Here is a 23,503-nt window from a genome sequence, read left to right on the forward strand (position 1 = left end):
CAACAATGAATCTTAGGACTCGAGGAAAAGAGTTCATAAATCCAAACACATGCGAGTGTCAGATAATGACAAGAGCTGTAATGAGACTTAACAGAATGACGTTAGTCGAAAGATGTCTCAAGTCCAGATTAATTTCCAGAATGAACAGGGGTGATATCTTCAGAGACTACTGAGACAGCATAAAATATACAGAAATATGCTCAAATCAACGTCGGATTCAAACTACTATGACGTTGTCACGAACCGTTCGGTGTGATAGAATATGCTTTTATGTGTTACTGGGCAATTTGCACTCTCGTTTCTCGAACAGAGTTCTGCCAGTTTGGAGACATCTTAGGCAGTTGGTGCTTCCAGCACAGTGGTTGTAACAGCAGCTATAAGTAAGTCAAATATTGCAACTTCTCTAGATCTCTCAGAGAATGTTAGCGGAATGTGCAGCAGCAGACGGGGTTCCAGGGTTGGTACGTACCATTCGTAGTTGTAGCGTTCCGCATACTTCATGTGTTGCACTTTTTAAGGAATGCTGCTTTCGTCTTCAATTTTTCTGTCGCTTTAAATCCTCGTAGTATTTTATGTCTCTAGTTTTAAACTTGATATTATTATATCGCATTGATGTGCTTTAGTGGCGGCTGTGGACTTAGAATTTTATGTCTAAAAGATATTTTGTGGCGTTATTATGGTTTATTGGTGCGTACTAAGGCGGTTTCATCAAGCCCCTGAATGGGGAGAGTTGTTAAAAGAACTATGGTCAAGATAGAAATTCCTATGGTCTCTTTCTCATCTGTATGTGTATTTCTAAAAAGAACGCTATGCGCATTGGCTGTAATTTGTTACACATTCAGTGTGGTTGATAGAATATGGAATAAAATGAGATCTGATTGATTTTGTGTTCACAAATCTGATAAATATTTAAACTTTGATACAATTATGATGTTTTTGTTTATAAAAAAACTTGGCAATAAAATTAAACGATAAAGGTACTACTATAGTATTAAAATACCTACTATTTAGTTCTAGCTCGTTGTTATTATCAAAATAACAATTAAAAGCGAGCGCTTTAAAATTTTATAGGTTTTCTGATATATGGTTATTAGTAACAATAAAAATCAAATACTAAAACCAACGATGGCCCTTTAATTAAGCTAAAAAATGGACGTGACATTACGTAGTACATAATTTACTTTAGATTGTTGGCCAGATAACCAATGCAATGCATGAAACATTTTACACTAATGGATGGTACAAATACAAAGAAGCGATTGCATTTTAAAAATCTATTCCATATTATCTTGAAAAGGGTACTTACCTATATTATTATTCATACATTATTGAGTTGAGATATTCAAGCTTAATAAATAAAATAATGGTGCTGACACTGAAGATTTAGGCCACGTTCAGATGATGAGCGCTCAACACTCGTGCTTTTACAGCTACATGTAGAATACGCGTTAGCATGAGTTGAGCACTCCGAGAATAATATACATGTAGTTGTAACGCGCATTGAACGTTCATCATCTGAACGTGGTATACTTTAGCTGAAAAAATCCTCCTTTATGTCTTCAATCACTGTACACCAGTGCTTTTGGGTCGCGAGAGGTCGTAAAAACTACCTCAGTAAAAAAACATTAGTTATAAAGACAAAATCCGCAATCTAATTATGCAAATGCATTAAAATGTTGCATGGATTGAAGTATTCGGTCCCTACAAACATCTTTATAACATTCGAACAGTCGGGGGGGTCGCCAAATGTTTTTTCATACTAGGGGGGTCGTGCCATGAAAAAGGTTGAAAAGCACTGCTGTAAACAATGACTACATGCCATAACCCTTCTTACTCCATGCTTCAGAGCTAAACCGACAGCTGGTTGGTTTGTTGGTTATAAGCGGAGCCATGACACATGCTTACAAAATATGGATTAATTTATTTACTTCTCACAGACTTATCCAAGATTTATCATACTTTATGGTAAACTAGCGGCCGCCCGCGACTTCTTACGCGTGGTGAAACGGGGTGTTTTACCTCCTTAGGGGTTGAATTTTGTAAATCTCCCCGTAAAAAAAAGAATTGGTAAAATTGGTCCAGGCGTTGTTGAGTTATGCGCTTACCAACACATTTTGCAATTCATTTTTTATTTTATAGATTACTAGCTTTCCGCTCGCGGTTCCGCCCTCGTGGTATTTTGTCTGTCACAGAAAAACTATAATATTAGTATAGATGTGCGTATTATGAGCGTAATAGGTAGCTATTTAGCTGAATACTGAATTTGGTCGCAGTCTCCGTAGAATCGTCAAATAGCCTCAAGTAATTTTCTGACTCAAAAAGCGGATCATGAGAGGTTATTTACTTAAGTATTTGCTAAAGTCTGTGTTTATCAAATGGAGTTCAATTACGGGTACCGAGATGTCGGAGTTTGAGTTGGTTTTTATTTTTTTATATTGGACTAATTTTTTAGCTATTTTTGCTAAATATTAAAGTAAACAAAATATGGTTTAAAATAGTAGGTTGGTACCTTGTAAAACTTTTCCTTTGCCCCACGCAAAAGTATGAAAATTATATTGACTTCTAACTTCTAACCAATCGCTCTATAGATGACCCACGCTGAATTGTCCCACCAAACTCAATGACAGGGGGGCGCTACCATCGTTCAACTATATGGTTTCCAACATGGCAAAAATCGGAACCAGCGATCCGGTATTGACGGTGGCGCCCCACTGTCAATGTCATCGATAGGACAGTCCAGTATTTTGGAACTATATCTCTATGATAGGATGTGAGATTGCATTCACGAGCATGAGCGAGAAATTCAAATACAAAATATTCGAATGATATTCCAAAACTAAGCCAATATCATCAAAAAAGTACTTATTCGTGGAAAATTTAAATTAACTCATCGAGTTCCAGAATGTTCGCTATCGAGCCAATCTGATAATCTCCATTCATTTCGCACGAACTCCGAAACCAATATTAGAACTTCTATGATTACCAGATAGATGTTATACAGGCTGTAAGATAAAAATAATAGAAGTTCAAAATTAATTAATTAAATATATTAGTGCGTAAGTTGTAAAATTATTAATTGAAAATAGATCGGCCGCGTTCCGCCTCACGAGCATACGTGCGATGGTTAGTGCTTAAACTAAGGTAAAAGCTACTGGCCTGATTACGCTGAATATAAAAGACATATTATTTTAAGTTTTTGGTATTAGGCTAGGTAATAAGCTCTCGCAATACGAACTGGAACCAATGCGCGGAGCTTTGGCTTAATCCGAGAAAAGTTCGAATGATTTTGTTCGAATAATGTGCTCTCATTTTTAAGGTTGCCCTGCGAAGTTCGTTCGGCAAACATTTTATTTCAGTTATCGGATTTTCAATTCTGTTTTGTATTGGTCAGAATGTCAGATCAAATACATAATTTTATTATAGAACTTTGAAATACACTAGGATGATTTCACATAATAGGGATGATGATGGTGACGTCACTTTTGAGTAAAAAATCTACTCAAGTGTGACGTAACGCGCCATTTCAACCCGATGTAGCACTGTTATTTTTTTTTTTATCCACAACGAGGAAGCTCTTGGCCTGAAAGAAAATAAAAAATTATATGAGTCTAATATTTTCTAATTATTTGTCTGACGGACAAATAATTGAAATTTTGTCATCTAGCCTATTGTATTACATTATGTATGCGCTTTGTCATGTGCAGTTAATTAATTCATATCGGTATCGGTATGAGGTATACAAAACTATTGATTAAAAAAACCAAAATTTTCGGCTTCGCCTTTTTTGTTTAAATTAAAGTATTATTTACAAGTTAATGTGATTGGAATAAATAATAGACTGGCGCCACGATGATATTGACTTACAGAAGACGTAATTCTATCTAGAGGTCTATCGAATCTTAAATGTTGAAAACAAGACAAGGCAGTTTCTTTTAAAAGGGTGGTATGAGATTGCAGTCGAAAATTGTTTGAATAAGTTGGTGGTTCTCTATGAAGCATTTGTTAATAGTCTCCCAAATATGAACTAAAATCATGGCAAACTTCATACGAGTAGAAAAGACTTAACAATTTCAACAAACCCCTATGTTCCGAACGTAAGCCGCTTGCGAATGTTACAGCAGAACACTCAGTTGTGTCTGCAGCTTAATGTTTTTGGTAATGTTATGTTCGGGCCTTTATTTCACTTCAGTAAACAAAATGGCCGAAAGCGCTTTGTCGTATCGTTTACTAATTAATACTGTTTCTGAGATGCGCCTTAATTGGAATCGCACTACACAAATTAAGGTAAATTTCTTGTGTCTTTGCCACAACTGGGCTCGGTTTTGGCGCGCAACCAAATATCACCTTTGTTTACATTTAAATACGAGCTATTAAACATTTATAAATACAATCGCAGTGTGAAATTAACTATTCATACCGAACAAAGATCAAGCTCGGTTTAACTATCGAATTATTTAGTCTAACTGCCAAACTAAAACTATTGCACCTGCATTGAAATAGGAGCTAAAACAGAACAAGCAGCACCCTTATCCTAATGAAAACAATCAGAACAATGGAAACTATTCGTTTGAAACAACGAAATCCAATCCACAATTATTAACGCAAAATATTTTACCTTCATTAGTTCAAATGCGTTGGGTTGGGACATGAGACATCAAACATTTTAGTGCTAATGTTGAATTCTGGCAGGACCTTAATGAGTTCAATCATCAAAATGCAATATCAAATTGCTTTGCGTTTACAAATAATTTAACCGAAACATTAAATGATAGTGTGTAAAATAACTACCTATTGGAATTACAGTTTGAATCAGAAGTAAAGCGTCTTTTCAAAGGGAATTAATTATAGATTGAATACCAAAAACTACGCGGTTGAATTCGCGGGCATAAGTTCAATAAGTCATATTAAATAGTTTATAACAATTCATATTGTGAATCCAGTCTGCCAGACCAGACCACCTTTAGTTCAATATTAGTTTGGACTTCAATACTCAAAAGCATTAACATTCAATAAAGTAAAATGATTAAATAACCTAGACTAGACGAGATGAAGTTTCGGCCATAGTGAACATTAAAGACAGTAATGCTGCTTGCTATGTGACAAGTAAAAACTGACACACAGACTAATTCATCAGAATATGCTTCAAGAGCGAAACGTTGTAAGAAAAAATACAGAACATATTATACGAGTACGATTGATTGGAATACACGAGCAGTCACAAAAGCTCTGGTCGGTCAAGTTGATAATATAAACAAACTGCTCGGCCGGTATTGTCTTTCTTAGGATATTTATTACCTACTTCAAGCCAAAGAAAACGAGGCTATAATTTAAATTAAGACAATCGGACATAGCCAAGTTCAGCTTTTTACATTGACCCGCAAATGACTCGGTCCTGGGCTTCTCAGTGCTAAGGCCAGCTTCGCTACTATGCATCCCCACTTCCCAAAAATATTGGTACCATTTGAAAGCCTAGTTCTAAACTTTATTTCATCAAAGGAAAGGTTTTTAAACCCCAAAAATTTGTCTTTAGAAGGATCCAGTGCCTTTTCTTTAAGCGACGGATATTTACTACTTTAATGGTAATAAAACTGTTAAATGGGATTAATCGCTATCCATCTGTTAAAGAAGACACGTGAGATCCTTATTTGGTTTTATAACCACAAAAATTGGTCTAATTGGTCCCAGAGGTAAGCCCATGTGTGATGAGGCTTTTTTCAAGACACATTTATGGTACCTTTTGATTGTTTAAAAAAAAAGTATGTGTGTTTTTCTTAAAGTTTATTGGGCTTTCAAATAACGCCAATATTGGTAGGGCACCATGATTATTGATTGTGTCAGAAGAAAATCTTTCAAGTTATTGTCGTGGGAGGTGCGATTTGATGCTGAGTGAATTATGATGGCATTTTCATCTATCTTAGACTTACTGCATCATATTCTGCTTTACCCAGTAATGAGTGCCTGTAGACCAGTCCATATTAATCAATCGTCGGATCACCGATGCGTCAAGCCCCGGACTAATTTCAAACTAATGTTGTAGACTCCAATATGAAGCTATTTATACAAAACCACAGATAGGTACATGTTTCAGTACTTACGAGTAAATCGTTGATTTAAATTATTTTGGCGATATAAATTAAAAAGTTACTAATCTTGGTACCGTTGTTGTTGTTTCAAACAACGCGACGTTAAATATTACATTTACTTTAGATGTCTTAATGCTCGAGGCGTTAATGTTCTACAGAAATAGCAACTCTGTAAGAATTTTTTGCGAGTTTTACGAAAAAAAATAGATTTTTCGCTTAATACGACGGAAGGCAGACGACTATAAACAGATTTCTTCTAAAGCAGTGATTTTTATCTAATTCAAATGAAAATTTAGCTTTAACAGGTGAATGGATGCGTATCTAAAAGCACATTTTTTTTAAATCTCGTCGTATAAGTATTATTTCTGGAATATTTCGGAATCAATAAATAAAGATGGAAGATACATGATTTTAAAAAGCACTATCTAACCCTAAATTGATCACAACTTCACAAAGCATCCATTATGCTATTCAGAATGACTACATTAAGGCTAAAAGCAAAAAATGCCTACGATAGCAAGTAACCCAAAAATATCGAAATTGGCCGAAAAATACCACACGTTAATGAATATGGACACGTCCATTAATATTCACCAATGAGAGCTACTTTGTGTTACAAAAACGAACACCTCCGAGCCCCGGCTGCATTAAACATTTCAGCGAACTAACCCAAAAATATCGAAATGGGCACTAAAGGTGAAAAATACAGACTAATAAATATGGACACTCATTAATATTTACCGAAGAGAACGACTTTTGGTTACAACATGGACGTTTCCGTTCCGCCATTTCATTAAACATTTCGTATCGGCGAAGTAACAGAAATGATCGTTGAAAATATACACATTAGTGAACGTCCATCCATGAAAGTTCGTCGTTTAGACCGAGATTTGCTTACTATAACTTTAAAAAAAAATAAAACCGACTTCAAATGCGTGAACACAAAAAAAAACTAAAAATTGAAAATATTGCGTATAAAAAAGTTCATCCCCAATTTTCCACCCTTGGGGGTGAAATATTTTCTTCAAATTCGCATGAAACCACCCTTTTGATAATACCTATTCAACAAAAAAATAATCGTTCAAATTGATTTATAATCGGCGGAGATATTGCGTATAAAAAAGTTCATCCCCAATTTTCCACCCTTGGGGGTTGTTTTTTCTATTATTAAATATAAATGGTGGTCCCATTTAAATTTAATAATGGAAAAAACAACCCCCAAGGGTGAAAACCCCTTGAGGTATTACCTATACGCCGAAAAAAGATTTGTTCAAATCGGTTCATAATTGGCGGAGTTATCGCGTAACAAACATAGAAAAAAAAAACATACGGGTCGAATTGAGAACCTCCTCCTTTTTTGAAGTCGGTTGAAAATGGATATTCCCGATTCGGCATATCGTTGATTGGACAGGCTTTTATGGAACACGCCCTATAAAAGTCCAAATAAAGCTCGACGGTTAGGTAACGTCCACAGCTCACTTTTAATTGGATCGCTTGCATTCGTCTGGATTTTCGCGAGAAAATAGTGCCCTCTTATTGAAAGAAAGAAAGAAAGAAAGATACATTTATTACAACGGACATCACACAAATTCAGGCAATTACATAGACATGACAGTGGCACATAATAATAAAAGAAGAAAAAATAAAAACAAGAGCAAACTGAGCAGTGCCACCCATCCATCAACAAGATGCCCACTGCAACGGGACCCCACTCAGCATATGCCGTGGCCCACGGTGACGAAGGCCACGGCGCTGGTTTTCAGTGTGCCCCATTATTGGGATATATTCATCGCAAAAATAGTTCGCCCCTTTGCTAGCGATTGGCCACCATCGAAGGGCCTTTGATGGTGGCCACAAACAAAATGTACCTGGAATTTTTTGAATAAATATTCGCTTTCATTTCAATCCTGATGAAATTTTAATTGGAGTATACACAGTTTTAAATGTTTGTACACATTTAAATTGGAACTGTATTCCTGTTTTGTAGATAATATAAATAAAGTCGTCCGGTTTTAGTTTTGTTAAAAATGTTTATGAATTTCTGGCTGGTGGACCTGGTGTCAGACTATGAGCCATAGGTAATGTGACAGACAACTACATCTGACTGATAAAGTTGACATGCCCTTAGCACGGGACGCCCACACGGATTATTATTCAAACAAAGAACCTTTGCACCGCCTAGAAATAGAATTTATGATGTCAGAAGTAAGTGCATAGTTCTCTACTTTAAACTTTAGACAACCGAGTGTTTGCATTTCAACCGCTAGCTGCTTCAATATTTGTTCGCCGTTATAACTGGGTGCTATGTTTAGATCTTTCATATTAAAATGCAGTAAGAATTTATGACGCTACTGCGAAGCTCAAAAGCTCCATTTTCCGCGTCAGCGCGTGAATCAACAAGTGCGCCTGCGTCTGTCGGTAATTGCCTATGATCTAAAGACGCTGTAACGGTGTACAGTTGCAAACGAATGTACAGTCGACTACGCTAAGTGCTCCTTCGTGTACGCACAGAAGGAAACTGTGTTGTACAAAGACGTGTACACCTTCAGTGCTGCTGTCTGCAATATGATTTTGTAAGAACCGATCAGTTAAAGTTTTACTTAAGGACACTCGAGCGTATAAAAAATACAGTTTGACGGGTATAATGTAAGTTAGGAAACAGTTGACGCGCAACATGTGTCGCTACAAATCGCAAAATTTATTGAATTAAGCTATTTCAAGATTATTGGGCAGGTTTCCTGATCCGAGTAAGAATTATCGATTGGCATACAATTTTTCATGTTGCCTGTTTTTCAGAGCATATTCAGAAAAGTTTTGGATATGCTCCGACAAATCCGTTACAAAACATGATATTCATGGTCCTGTAAGTTTGATAGTTCGAGCAAGTTTCGCTTCGCGTCAAAGAATTTCAGAACTTGATTTGACTCGCGTAAACGGAACTCGGAAACCACTACGCGTGTCAAAAGAACTTACCAAAGTCGAGTGTGAAAGCTCCACCTGTGCTTGGAAGGTTCCTATAAATTTTTGTCATTGAACTTACAAACCAGATGCAAACAATGAGTATAGTTTACAGTTACAGTTACATTACAATTAAATGAAAATACTATTTCCAAAGCTCAGCTATACAGTATCGCAATGTCCAGTCATCAAAATAATTAACACTTTTTTATTTTTTTTAATTAAAACAACATTGATTGCCAAATCTGAACAGAAAACATTTCCTAAAATTGCGTATTTTAATCTTAGTATCCACAGGTAATCCCAAAACAATGCTTGAAAGCCAAAATGATTCATTGTAGAAAATTCTGAAGTTAGCCTAAAGCTGAGGGTAATTATCGAACCTTTAAGGCACTTCAGACATCCTTCAGCGCGAAAGTCTCACCTTATTGTGTTTGCTTTTCGAGAATATTGTGAATACCTGTCACATGATCCTATCATGGATTTTGTACGATGTGTTCTTAAAATAAATATCTATTCAGTTTTTTCATAGCATATGATATTGATTTCATTAAAGAAATATCTGCAGGAGCATACTATTTTTAAGCTCCGTGCTAAGCTAACTAAATTCGAATTGCTCAGAATAACTGGCATATTATTTTTGATGACTATAGATTCACAATTTATTTTTCTTTTTCCTCAGTTCGGAATAAACTTCGTGATTTGTCGAGATATTTCAATGAATAGAGCTTAGTTCGAAATGCGGTGAACCATATTGTTGATCCGTTACGTACTTTTTGTATTGTTTTGTTATTATTCCCTTCTGGTTTGCATAGCGTAATAATTTCCATGCAGAGGATTACGAATGAATCGCGAAGAGACGTAGGCGTGCTGAGCGGTTATGTTTTTGTTATCATAATATTAATTTATATTGAAGTATTGGATATTTTATGTTTTACGCCCACATGGATTTATGTAAGTAATATTACTCCCACACTATTTAACGTGCCTGTTTTAATTACATTAAAATTGGACTCGTTTATTTGAATAACATACGAGTAGACATTACAAAGTAAATATTTTTATTCATAAAAGCTCTCAAATAGAGTAGCTGTTTATGATTTATTCTTGTATCAATAAAAATATTTATTCTGCTTTTGCAAGATTTAAATTAACATTTAATTTTATATGTACCTACTCTCCTACTCAGAATAGTTTTTGCTACTTTAATCATTTTAAAAATAAAGACAACTCGACTGGAGGCGGGTTTAAGAAATCGTCAGACAGTCGAGTTTGCAATTTATTTATTGATGACTGGCTTCACCAGACATATAGCTTCACAGTTACTGACAGCTGCCTTTATAGTTCATTCGTGTAGATACGATGTTACCGATAAATATTCTAGTTTTTGTTGAACTGCCAAGCGATCGTCTTCAACCTCTGTACGTAAGTACTTGGCTCGTTTTAATGTTTTCAAAATTTATTATTCCAGCAGCGATTGGTGTTTTTTAAATGAATTTGTTGGTAAACACATATTTTAGTGTGTACCTACGACCGGAATTATGGTAAATTAAAGGTATTACCTATGTATGTATCCCATAAACAGGACAACCTTAATAATTGAAAAAGTTGAATGGAAACGCTGCTAATTGGCCATAGATTTCTTAAATTACGCGCCTTAAAATGTAAACAAAACAGTTTTATAACAACTGATGCTGTCAGAAAACATGTAAATTAAGCCTCATATTCACTTGACATGTTTTCGCGTTATTATTATGTGTTGAGAACATAATAGCAATACATATTTGCCCGATATGTCGATAAGTTTACCACACAGATAATATTTCCATTAGTTTTGAACCGTCTTTTATGGGCAGAGAATCAAAAATATGGTAATAACGATTTGCCAGTTAAATGAAGATTTAAGGAGTTAATTTTAGTTTTTTCATATTTCTCAAACGTTGTTGTCCCTTAGCGCCTTGTTCACACACAAACGATTTGTTTTTTAATGTTAAAAAAGTAAAACTCTTTCTCATACCTATTGAAAATGAGCTGTAAGTACTTCAAAGAATTAAGCCGTCAAATATTTCCCGTATTCAATAAAAGGCTAAGGTGACTGTTTATTCAACAACTTCTCAACATCACCCGATAGTACCGAAGTGGTGGTAAGAAAAGCTATGTTAGGGACGGCTGTAAAATGCTACTCCGACAAACGTTACTTCGACATTACGTTACTCCTACACTACTGAATATCGACATGACGTTACTTCGACACAACACTACTCAGACAAAGGATATTTACCTTTACTTCGACACTACACTACTCAGACAAAGGATGTTTGCCTTTACTTCGACACTACAATACTCAGACAAAGGATATTTGCCTTTGTCTAGGTAGTGTAGTGTCGGAATAACGTAATGTCGAAGTAACGTTTGTCGGAGTAGCATTTTATAGCCGTTAGGGACGTGTATGTGCCCTGACTAGATCCAACATACTAATAAAGAATTTGAATAAAAAACCTAGTGAATACGAGGCTTGATTTTGTACTGGCGATTCCAAATGCTGATTGTCAAATGTCTAACGAATCCCTTTCCTCAGCAGTGAGTATGGAAGCGGGCGTTACACCGGTTTTGGGAACACCACTAAGCCCGCCTCGACGCCGATGTCACCGATGCACAGCGGCAACGAAATGGTTGACAACACGCTCGCTTCGCTTGCTTCGGTAAGTGATAGTTTAAGACTGGTATAGAAAGAAACATTTGTTACGATGAAAATCACTAAGTTAAGGACAAAGAAGGTATACAGAAATAGCACATAATATTGCACGGAAATAAAAAGTGAACTGAGCAGTGCTACCCTGTCGTAACAGCGATGCCCATCGCAATGGGACTCCACTCAGCATATGCCGTGGCCCACGGTGGGGAAGGCCACGACGCTGGTATATGTAGATAGATTACGATATTTTACCTTATAGATTTCGATTTTTTACGGATTTCAAAAAAGGAACGGTTTCTCAATAATCATAATAAACTGCTAACCTTCAGTGGTAACAACAAGGTCTACTAGAAAATTAATAAACCACAAAAATTGATTCCAAAAAAGTGCACTAAAAAGTGGTAACATAATAATTACTTTATTTAGGATAGGATATACTATCGTACTGCGTTTATATTCGCGTTCCATTTCACATTTTGAATTGAGAGCAACTGGACTCAAGTGCATCATTTTTAGTAACCACGGTTTTTACAACATAGCCGATTCTTTAAGTACTCGTGCAGGTAATTGGTGTCCCGCCGCTCTTAGTTAAATAGGTTTTTAGATATCGAGTAGACCAGCGGAATATTGAGAGCCGGTGGGATGGAGATCAACTACACTTTCGGGCTACTTAAATAAATTCCGACAAACGTAACTTCGACATTACTGAATATCGACATGACTACTTCGACACTACACTACTCAGACAAAGGATATTACGCCTTCGGAGTAACGTAATGTCGAAGTAATGTTTGTCGGAGTTTATTTAGGTAGCCACACTTTCGCTTCGTGGGCTAAGGTAAGTGATAGCATAAGACAGGCTGAAAGAATTTCAGGAGACCCATGGGAAGCTGACAGCTGGTACGAAAAATTAAAGATTGATAAATTAAAGATTCCAACTCGCATACGAAATTACAAAAATATAAAATTAGATGAAGTTTTTGAATTGCAGAATGACATTATTAAATGAAAAAAGTATTCGATAAAAAAAATGAAAAAGTAATAGACAAAAAGAAACAAAGGGAAACTTTAATTCACATTTCTGTTTCTCGCAATCATAGTGTAACTAATTAAATAACACACAGTGCCATCTAGCCTCAAAGTAACTAATATGCTTGTGTTATGGGTGCTAGCTTAACGGATATATTACTTATATACTTTTTAAATACATGCTAAATATACATACGTAGTAACACCCAGATCCAGACCTGTCAACAGAAATGAAAATTCACTGTTTCAATTTCTGACCGGCCGGGAATTCAACCTAGGACCTCTTGCGTGGTATTCTGGCGGAATTTTAGTTAAAACATTTGGATTTAAATGATTCGATAGTGTTAATTGCGAGCAGTTTAAATGAATGGCGCAATTTAAATCAATTTCGCATACGATTACATTTGAAGATTGACTTCTAATGTTTCCAATATACGTCGCCCTATTACACTTTTCATTAACATAAACAAATTCTTGAGGAATATAAAAGATTTTAGGTAATTGATATCAGTTGTGAATGTCTTTGTTGCATTTACCTTTTAACCGACAAAATTAATCTTTGAAAAGTTTAAATCGAATCAGGCCTAAATAATAAGACGTTTCTACGAGTACAAAATTAAATGATTATGACGAACGCGTGAAAGCTTTAAGCTCAGCTTTAAGCTCCGAGCGTGCACTGCGGCTCTAGTTATCAACGAGCCGATGTAACCGCAGCGCTCTCTTATCAATATCGTCATTTGTTATGGCATTGATAAGACTTCAGCATGCTCTGATAAGGACTTTGATATGCGTATATTATTACGAACGATCCCATTAACGAGATTAACGTCCGTATTCGCAAACATTACTATGAGGTCTCACAGTGTGCGTGGACAGGGTGACACACGAACCAATCACAGAGCTCTTTCAACGCTGTGCGTTCGATTTGGTGCTTCACTTAAGCAAGCATCGTTTGTGAATACGGGCGTAACAATACAAGCGAATGCAAAATATTTTTTCATGCGTTTTTGTCTATTGGAGATAGGTTTTTCCCATCGTATTTATTAGAAAAAAAAAAACATTTAGGAATATCACGCAATGTGTAGCAAAATAATGAAATATTTATCAGCAAAATATTAGAGGTGAAACATAATGAAATCATAAGCAAAAACATGATATTAGTTGTTGTTATTGTTCGGTTGGATAAGTGAAAATAACATTGGTATTTGGTACTAAGAAAAACCGAGCGAGTGCGAGTCGGACTCGCGCACCAAGGGTTCCGTAGAAACCTGTAGGTATATAACTTTGATTTTGTTACAGCTTAAAGGTATTATAGACTTGAGTATTTGGTATAAATTTTAGCTTGATACCTTCACGAGTTCCTGAGAAATAGGGTCTTGACAGACTGACGGACAACAAAGTGATCCTATAAGGGTTCCGTTTTTTCCTTTTGAGGTACGGAACCCCTTAAAAATGGGCTAAATAAACAATAACAAACTTCAGTGAACAAAGAAAATTCACTGGCTGGTAGTGCATAATTACCGATTAATCTCTAGGTTTTTGCTTACCTGTGTCCTAAAAATTGTATATTAACCAAGTTAATAAGAAAATTAGGCAAAATATTGTCAAAATTTTACTACATGACGGTGCTCCACCAAACTAAGTTAGGCGTCACGAAATAACTTTGTTATGCCAATAGAGTAACTTTAAGCTCCATTATTCTATTACATGACTACAAAGGTAAATTATTACACTGTTGTCATTATCACCTATGTTTTTTTTATGTGACAGGAGGCAAAAGAGCAGACGGATACCTTAGAATAATACTATATTTGAACTGTACATAATTTGAATCAATTGTCGCGCGTAATATCAGGATAAAATGTTCACGTTTATCCTCGCCAAAAGATTTCGTATATTTCGCGAATAAATAATTTTCTATTCGTAATCCCTATGCGAAATGTAATCGAACCGAACGTAGTTAAATTTAATGTTACAAATTGATGGAACTAACTTAAAAGTACCATCTACGTTTCACTGAGAGAACGCTACGGCGTAGACAGTGTAACAAATCGCCGTCTACGAATATGCTGTACATAAAATTGTAGTCTGTGGATGTGGCAAAATCGCATCGCTACGAAGCAATTGCCACGAACAATAACTACGCCGAGTAGCCAGCGAAGCGGAATGCTCGTAGCTACAGAACTACGGTTTTGCTACGAACGTTCCATATACACTCGCGAGCAAAAGTATAGAATCACCCTATGCGTTTCGAGCGATCGTAAGAACTAAATGGCTAATAGAAAATACATAAAAATGGTACCATTTTAAAGGTAATATTATATACTTTAAATTGATACCATAGATACATGCATAGTTATTCAGTTCTTAAGATCACTCGGAATCGGAACCAAACACAATGGAGTGATTCCATACTTTTGCTCGTAAGTATAGTTTGAGCTTACCATAACATTTGCCCATTGATTGTGCTTATGATATTTTAATTATCTTTATAATTAAATCAACATACATTAATATTTAATGTGCTTGTTTGTCATTACCACAAATAGACACAGTGAGTAAATTACGGAATATCAATTCGTATCGTGATTTGGAAGTTGTTTGTCAACTTGTTTCAAACCCGTACAAGCGTGACATGTTATGTGGTTTGTGGTCCGTTCCGAATATGATTAAATGCTAGGCTTATTATAAACTTTCTGACAATATTAATAGAAAATGGACGTATTGCTTGTTTGTAGGGGTTGCTCGTGTATAAATTACTTGCAAGAATAGTAATCATTGATGAACAATGACGAATTCTTTTGTTGGTGATATGTATTTGATGCCTCCGACTGCATTTGTGAACACTAAGGCTTGTTTTTATCTTTTTAGTTCATTTTTACGCAGTTGGGTTTTTTGTTTATTCAACCATAATTTTATTTTAATCTTTTTTGTTAAACAACATACATTTTTGTAAGCTACTTAAAAATCCCTTTATTTTGATACCCCACTCGATAGGTTTTGAGAAAAAAAAATTTTTTTGGAAGACATTATGATGCCTAAATCGCCATTTTGATTTTTTAAATTTTAATTAGCCAATGTCACTCTCACGATTAAGACGAATTTAACGACACCTCTCACGCTAAAATCGGTCAAGCCGTTTAGGCTGTAGGTCGTACCACAGAAATATACATACATACACTCGAAAAACATAAACCTCCTTCTTGCGCAGTCGGGTGAAAAACATATTATGAATATTCTTTCATGTAATCACTTAAAATGCCCTGTATCTACCTAACATGCAAGGGCAAGTAGCTGGTTCAAATAGAGGGACGCCATCCATCATTAACTCTTATTGCGGGTCGTGATCATTATGTGCAAGAGACACAATGTGCTCCCCCGGGGAATCCCTGGAGTGGATTGCCGTGTCTATTCCACTCGCAAATATCCACAGAGCTTACAATGAATGTTTCTCTCGCAGGTAGGCAACTATTTTGCCGGTAAAACTGGTATTCCCGTAGTAGTTTGAAACCTTTCCCGAGAATCAATGATAATAACCTAAGAGATTAAAAGTAGGCCGTTGATAAATCTGGGCTCTTTTTTTTCAGTAAGCTTTTTTAGTTTTTAAGTACGGATATATGCGTAATAGATCGGAGTTAGGGTTTTGCTTTTCATATCTTTATTTAAATGTAAAGTTTGATTTATTAAAGAATTAATAATGCAAAGTAGGAGGCCCGCCCACGCTACGTCTTCCAGCCCGTGATCGCCACTCGAGAACTTTCTGCCCCTACGGCCATCCTCAACGGCATTTTAGCAATTCTGCGAGCTATGTCGTTCACTTTGGTTCTCCTGTGGATCTCCTCATTTTTGATTCGATCACGCAGGTGACTACGTGGCATACTAGGTGGACCGACGATCTGGTAAAGGATGCGGGAAGAGCCTGGATGCGTCCAGCGCAGGACCGTTCATTGTGGAAAGCTTTGGGGGAGGCCTTTGTCCAGGGTGGACGTCATTTGGCTGAAACGAACGAACGAACTAATGTAAAGTAATTTCTTCATAACTTCATGTCTTAAACCTACGCAGTATTATTTACTGATTACAAAAATTATCCCAAATTGTTAAATAAGTTAGTATAACGAGTTTTTTTTTAATGTAGATGTGCAACGTCGTGACCTCCTTATTGGACGAAGTCCCATATAAATACGGGGTCGTGGTCCATTGGTTTACCGTTCCTAATGAGGCCCTTAACGTGGAGCATTAAAAACGTCTCCCACGCAAAATCGAAGTCGCCACTTAAGAAATAAATATGTGGCAAAAATACAAGTGGGCTACAAGGACGGTTATTGAGTCGCGCCAATTTTCGCGGCTAAATATTTACTCAATTGTGCAAGCTTATATGAGTGACTCTATCCTACTAATATTATAAACTAGCTTTTGCCCGCGGCCTCACCAAATATTTGTAATCACCAAATGTTGTTTAATCTAACAAATATTTGTACTGACTTAAAATACACACATTTCTCTAAAAAATCCGAACTGGTAATTCGGGTAGTTCAACATAATGCCGGCAGTCCATTCCGGAGTGTGTCTGAAGAGGTATTTACGCTGTCCATTCGAAACATAGGAGGAAAATACCAGCTTATGCCTGCCAGGGATTAAGTCTGACCCTTCCCTGCGAAACAATCCGATATTTTCGACATATTCGTTCTTTTTCTCCCGCTAATATCCTACATATATTATAATGCGAAAGTTTGTGTGGCTGTCTGGATGTTTGTTACTCTTTCACGCAAAAACTACTGAACGGATTTTGTTGAAACTTTACATTGTTATTGTTTAAAATCCAGATTAACATATAGGCTATAATTTATGACGATATTATGGCAAAATAAATTTCAATAAATAAATAAGACGTGGGTAAAAAGCGCCCTCTATCGTCATTGGTTAAAATCTACAGTCCAAAAATTTCGACGTTCGTAAATATTCATGTGGAGCTGTTAAACGCCATCTATCAACATCATTAGTAATTAAACGATGTCCACGCGTACAAAGTCGCGGGCGGCCGATAGTACTAAATAAAAAGATGGGTTTTAAAATAATATCGACAGTATTGCAGAGTTGATCCCTAAACGCTTTTACTGTTTCTGCAATGTTGATCTTTGAGTAAAGTGCAGTGCATTGTGAGATTATTTGAACAAGGATGAACGTAGACAATATTTACAGAACATTTTTGTATTAATTTTCCAACGTGAATACTTTTCAATAATGTAGAGTGGTTGCAAAATAGGTCTTACTTAAACGGTGTAGTTTTTAAAGTGTTTAGCATTTTACGGTTGTCCTTATACTACGTGCGTACTCGTATCTTCTTTTTCCAAATACTCGTAGACAAATCACGTTAAGCCGCTAGGTTAGCTGTCCATTACGATACGAATAGAAAAACCTGATTTTATAATTTTATTTGAAGACTCGGCCGATGAATGTGACTGACTGATTTCCCAGTTAAAGGCTGTACATACGAGTAGGCTTCCGATATACAGTTGTGACGTCATTATTATAGTGTAGGCGCTCGAATACTCATCCGCTCGCCTACGCGGCCTATTGTAAAATTAATTACTTATCGACAGGTAATATATCCGTATTGTTTCATCGTTGGACACTTCATTTGAGTAAATACGTAGCTTTACATTGAATAGCGACAAGTTTGAGTTGGTGCTATAAAGCATTCTGCATTTGTATAAGAGTAGGCGCACACCGTTGATTTTTCGTCGGCCGATAGTTTAGTCGGGCAGTTGATCAGTATGGGCATGTATGGGAGTGCGCACACTACGCCGATTCGATTTGGCCGATTTTTCATATAAATTAAAATCGGGCACAACTATCTAACTAAATGATTAACTGATACAGATGGTCTTATACCCAAAGATTGTCGCTTCGAGTCGTAAGTCCCAATTTTTTTGTATTAATATTTTACAGTTATTTTATTAAAAATTAATTTTAAATCAGCGCTGCTGAGCCGAATACAAAATCTAGCTTACGCCTGGGATCTTGACTAAAGTGGTGTTTATCGATTCCTTTGAGTACCAAGAAGAAGATTGGCGAGATTTATAATGCTGAATTTAGGGATGTTATGGATATGTAGTTTCGGTTATGGATACGGTTACGGATATAGGAATAATATTATACCGGTTTCGGTTACGGTTACGGATATCTGTGCTTTAGAATGCAATTTGCGATATTTCATTCATGGCCGCACACTTTACATAGAATAAAACGTAATAAAATAATAAAAATTTATACTAGATGGCATTATAAAGGTAAATCAGGCTGTTATGCCTTTACATATGTTATACAAAAAACATTTTAAACTGCCTACATCAGAAACTATCCGAAACTTTTGAATCGGTTACGGTTACGGTTTCGGATATTTTTTTATTTCGGATATCCGAAAGTTTCGGTTACGGTTACGGATATCCATAACATCCCTGATGCTGATATAGTCGCCGTCGGAAATGGAACAGCAACAAAAGGGTGTATTGTGATAGGACTTATCTCTGACCTTGGACAGGACCTTAATCTTATACAGGTTGCGCGAGGAAACGGAGCTGGCCTCGAGGCTGCGTAATCTCATTGTACACAGCAACTGTTCCTTCACAAGAAATATCTAAATCGTGGAATTCAAAAGCTTAAGCGTATTAACAGGCTATTTATTTTTAGGTAGGCAAACATTTTTTTAATAATCATTGACTAAGAATTGTATCATTTATTGCGTCATAGATTTTACTACCTATCAATTTCTTAAGATGTAATTTGATCAATCCTGTATCTTTCCATTATTGTATGCCCATGCGGCGGAACAGAGCTGATCTATTATACAAATTTTATGACCTGACTTAGGTACCTGTGATTTCACTATAAACACAATTTGAATTTGAATTTGAAACTGGTTTCCATCTAAAAACTATTGGCCAAACACTAGTTACGTTTAGGCCAAAAATAACGTATCCTTAAGCATCTCTAAACGATTCATAAGTCTAGTCTATGTAGCAAAAATAATAGTGAATTACCTAAAATTATATTCAATAAGAAAGCCTGGATGCGGGCAGCGCAGGACCGTTCATTGTGGAAAACCTTGGGGGAGGCCTTTGTTCAGCAGTGGACGTCATTTGGCTGAAAAAGAAGAAAGAAGATATTCAATATCCATCTGACTAGTACAAAAGATTGTTACTTTTATAGTACACCCTATATGAATTTCGCTTGTGTCATGTAGTCAATGTTCGTAGCGAATAGATACACTAGAAATTGGCACCTATAAGGAACTGAGTGTCCAATTGGAGCTCTCAGCCTGTGATATGAAAGGAATGTGCAGCTGTTACTCGAGTGATTCCTGAGGGAATAGTGTGAATATCTTGCCACTTCAGGATGCTTCAGCACCTAGGAGGAATGTGCTGTGCATAGCGTTTGTGGAATAGTTTCCAGTTTGCTACTGAAATTAACATAACTGCTATTTTGATTTTAAGTGTGAATTTATTATAAATTAATGTTTTAATATTAATTTTTATGTAGTACTTAAGGTTTTTGTTTTCATGTAGCTATATTCCTAATTAATTAGTTTTACCATACACACTAACGGTTCTTAGAAATTACGTCCTAAGTTCCAATGAAAATAGTTAATAACTAAAGGGATACCGTTAAATTCTTCTTATTTTCGAGACCATTTAACACGAACACACAATGCTTTAGAATTTTATAAGAAAGCAGTCTTGGAAAATAATTTCTTCCTCTGACTGGAGGCTTACGAAGAAAACTCGACGGTAAAGTGTTAGGAAAATAAGAAAACTTAAACCGACTGGAGATTTTCCAGCAATATTTATCAGAAATGGGATTTATATCTGACAGGAAATACAGGTGACTGGGCTTGCGATCAAACAGGAAAGACGCGTGAAATGTTATGATTTACGGAGTATTGCATGAAATAAACAACCTTTCTAGGTACCTTGATAAAATAAATAAACTTAGCTAGTACTTGACGAGATAAAATAAATAAACTTAGACAACTAGTACTTAACTTTTTTATAGGTAAGTAGCTTGTTTTTTATAATTACTCGATTTTATAAGATTTTAAACTTTCGCGTTCCATTTCAATTAAAATAGTCAAGTCTGCTTGTGGCCATCGCAGCCGAAACGTCAAGCCGTGAGTACTAATGTACCTAACTCATTAATAAATAAGACCCGTGTCTTCCTATTTTACTCGATTTTAGACTAAATTGCTGATTTTATACGTACCCACTAGCAAAAAAGCTTATTCTTAAGGAATATTCTGATGAGTAGACATAGTAATTGTAATTTTTGTCGCCTCAAAGGTTTAATGATTTTTCCAACTGTAGATTATGGAAGATTAAGCTTGCAACAGTGCCCTAATATCGGAAACTCAAAATTAAGGTACATGGTAGCAATCCCGTCAATAATAATTATAACGAAGATTATAGGTTTGTCCTTTAGTTGGAAAACTGTTGATTGACCAATCACTTTGCGCGATTGATTCTAATTTTGTAAGCAAGTAAGCTAGATTTTGTACAAGAGAAAAAAATATAATAATTTATACGAGTATAATCCATACTTCTATACTATAATATTATAAATGCGAAAGTAACTCTGTCTGTCTGTCTGTCTGTCTTGCTTTCACGCCTAAACCACTGTACCGATTTTGATGTTTGGCAAAGAGATAGTTTGAGTCCCGGGAAAGGACATAGGATAGTTTTTATCCTATGTCCTTTCCCGGGACTCAAACTATCTATAACTATAAGTTTATTTTTGAAACAGGGACGCGCGCGATTAAGTTTTTCTGTGACAGACAACATTCCACGCGGGCAAAACCACGGGCGGCAAGCTAGTTATTTATAATTGAGTTAGCAAAATAGCTATCCATTATACGTACCTGATACTTCTAATTAAAGCTTCACCGTACAGTTTCGGTTTTGTTCAAGTGTAATTTGAAGAGCAGCCAACCACTAGGTTTGTGTTACGCAGTTACCTGTATTCTAGGAATCAATACGTAACTTACTATGTTAGTACTTGCTGGGTACGGTAGCTCTCGTGACTTGCCAAGATAACATTATAACGCAAACCACAAAATGAAAATTATATGAAAAATCTCGATGTTCTAGTGGTTGGACTTCGCCCCATTACGTTCATAGACGTTTTGTGCATAACAACAGTATAAAAAATAGTTTCTCAGTTATAGAAGACAATATTATACACAAGTCCGAATATGTGTTTATGATCATTAACCTTACCACTGCTTCGGGACAATAATAAGACCAGCCCTGAAAAGAGCAGCGCACAAATTCTGGGCGCGAATTTTTCCTCAGGCGGCGCCCTTAGCTTTTATTCTAAACTAGCTTTCCGCCCGCGGCTTTGCGCGCGTTGAATTTTGTCAATCACAGAAAAACTTTATCGTGCGCGTGTCCCTGTTTCAAAAACCGGGATAAAAACTATCCTATGTCCTTTTCCGGGACTCAAACTATCTCTATGCTACATCAAAATCGGTTCAGTGGTTTAGGCGTGAAAGCAAGACAGACAGATAGACAGACAGATAGACAGACAGATAGACAGACAGACAGACAGAGCTACTTTCGCATTTATAATATTAGTATAGATAGATTGACACTGACCATTCTATACACGACCGTATCTCTGATACACACTTCATCAACAAGTTCTCAGTCACAACCGGGACACTAGCAAACAATGGCATGTACCACATAGTTCAGTGGGCCGTACTTAAATGTGACGTACACAAGCGCTCGGTGATAACGAACGTAGAGTGTACATGCATCGTGTTTCCAGCGAATGCATCCAATTTGGACTGAGACGCTCGTATTCACAAACGATGCTTGCTTATGTGAAGCACCAAATCGAACGCACAGTGTTAGACAGAGCTGATTGGTTCGTGTGTCACCTCAGATCATAGAAAGAGAATAGATATGAAGTCGCGCGTAACTACAACGAGAACCAGTGTCCCCACATTTCCCCCACCACAGCTCCCACACACACATTCAACTGTGTAAAAACAAAGCGACTGAGAGTCTACGACAACATGTGCAACCGGCTTAAAAAGTGCTGTGATTGGCCAGAAGGCGTGCCTTATGGCCAATCAATGGCCGCGTGACGTGACGCACACTTTGAAAACTAGTGAGAGAACAAAGATAAAATGAAGTCGACAAGATATCGATACTTTAAATCGCTAGGGGCAAGGCTAGAAACTGGTTTCACAAAATGCTTATGTATGAAAACCTTTTTATTATTATACGTTATTATTAACTACTATCACGCATTTACTTTTTAACCGCTTGAGTCCCAGACGGCATTAATTAATGTCATAACAATTGATTATCTATTGTGTCTAGATTCGCGGGCCTTGAAGGATTAATTATGGCGATCTGCGTACCGCATATGTTTATCAAAAATAATGCCTATATTAGGCTTTCAACTAGCTCTTATAGTAATTACATAGTTGACAGTTACTAATTACTTCTACTGTTATTATTTTTTTTGTAAAATCTTATAATCGCAAGTAACACATAATTTTTTTATTTAAAATTACAAAATAGAAAATTATAATTTACTTCTATTTATCGATAATAGGAAACCGCATTAGAACACGAGCACGGCACTATGTTACGACCGGCACATGCGGCCGTACTGTGTATTTTCACACGATAGTGGATATCGGAAGAAATTAAATACATCGCGCAGTAGTTGA

The 23,503-nt window shown here is 36.3% G+C and overlaps 1 protein-coding gene across 1 annotated transcript in view; it reads left to right on the forward strand.

The window, feature by feature from the left end:
• LOC114352722 (ADP-ribosylation factor GTPase-activating protein 1) overlaps positions 1 to 23,503 on the forward strand; it is a 48,491-nt gene that overhangs the window by 11,121 nt on the left and 13,867 nt on the right. The window contains exon 5 of the mRNA XM_028304400.1: positions 11,620 to 11,743. Within this exon, the coding sequence (XP_028160201.1) occupies positions 11,620 to 11,743 (124 nt within the window). The remainder of the gene's footprint in view (positions 1 to 11,619; positions 11,744 to 23,503) is intronic.

This window comes from Ostrinia furnacalis, unplaced genomic scaffold, assembly GCF_004193835.3.
Source record: "Ostrinia furnacalis isolate ACB-3 unplaced genomic scaffold, ASM419383v2 OfSCF1433, whole genome shotgun sequence".
In the NCBI taxonomy this organism is placed as follows: Eukaryota; Metazoa; Arthropoda; class Insecta; order Lepidoptera; family Crambidae; genus Ostrinia; species Ostrinia furnacalis.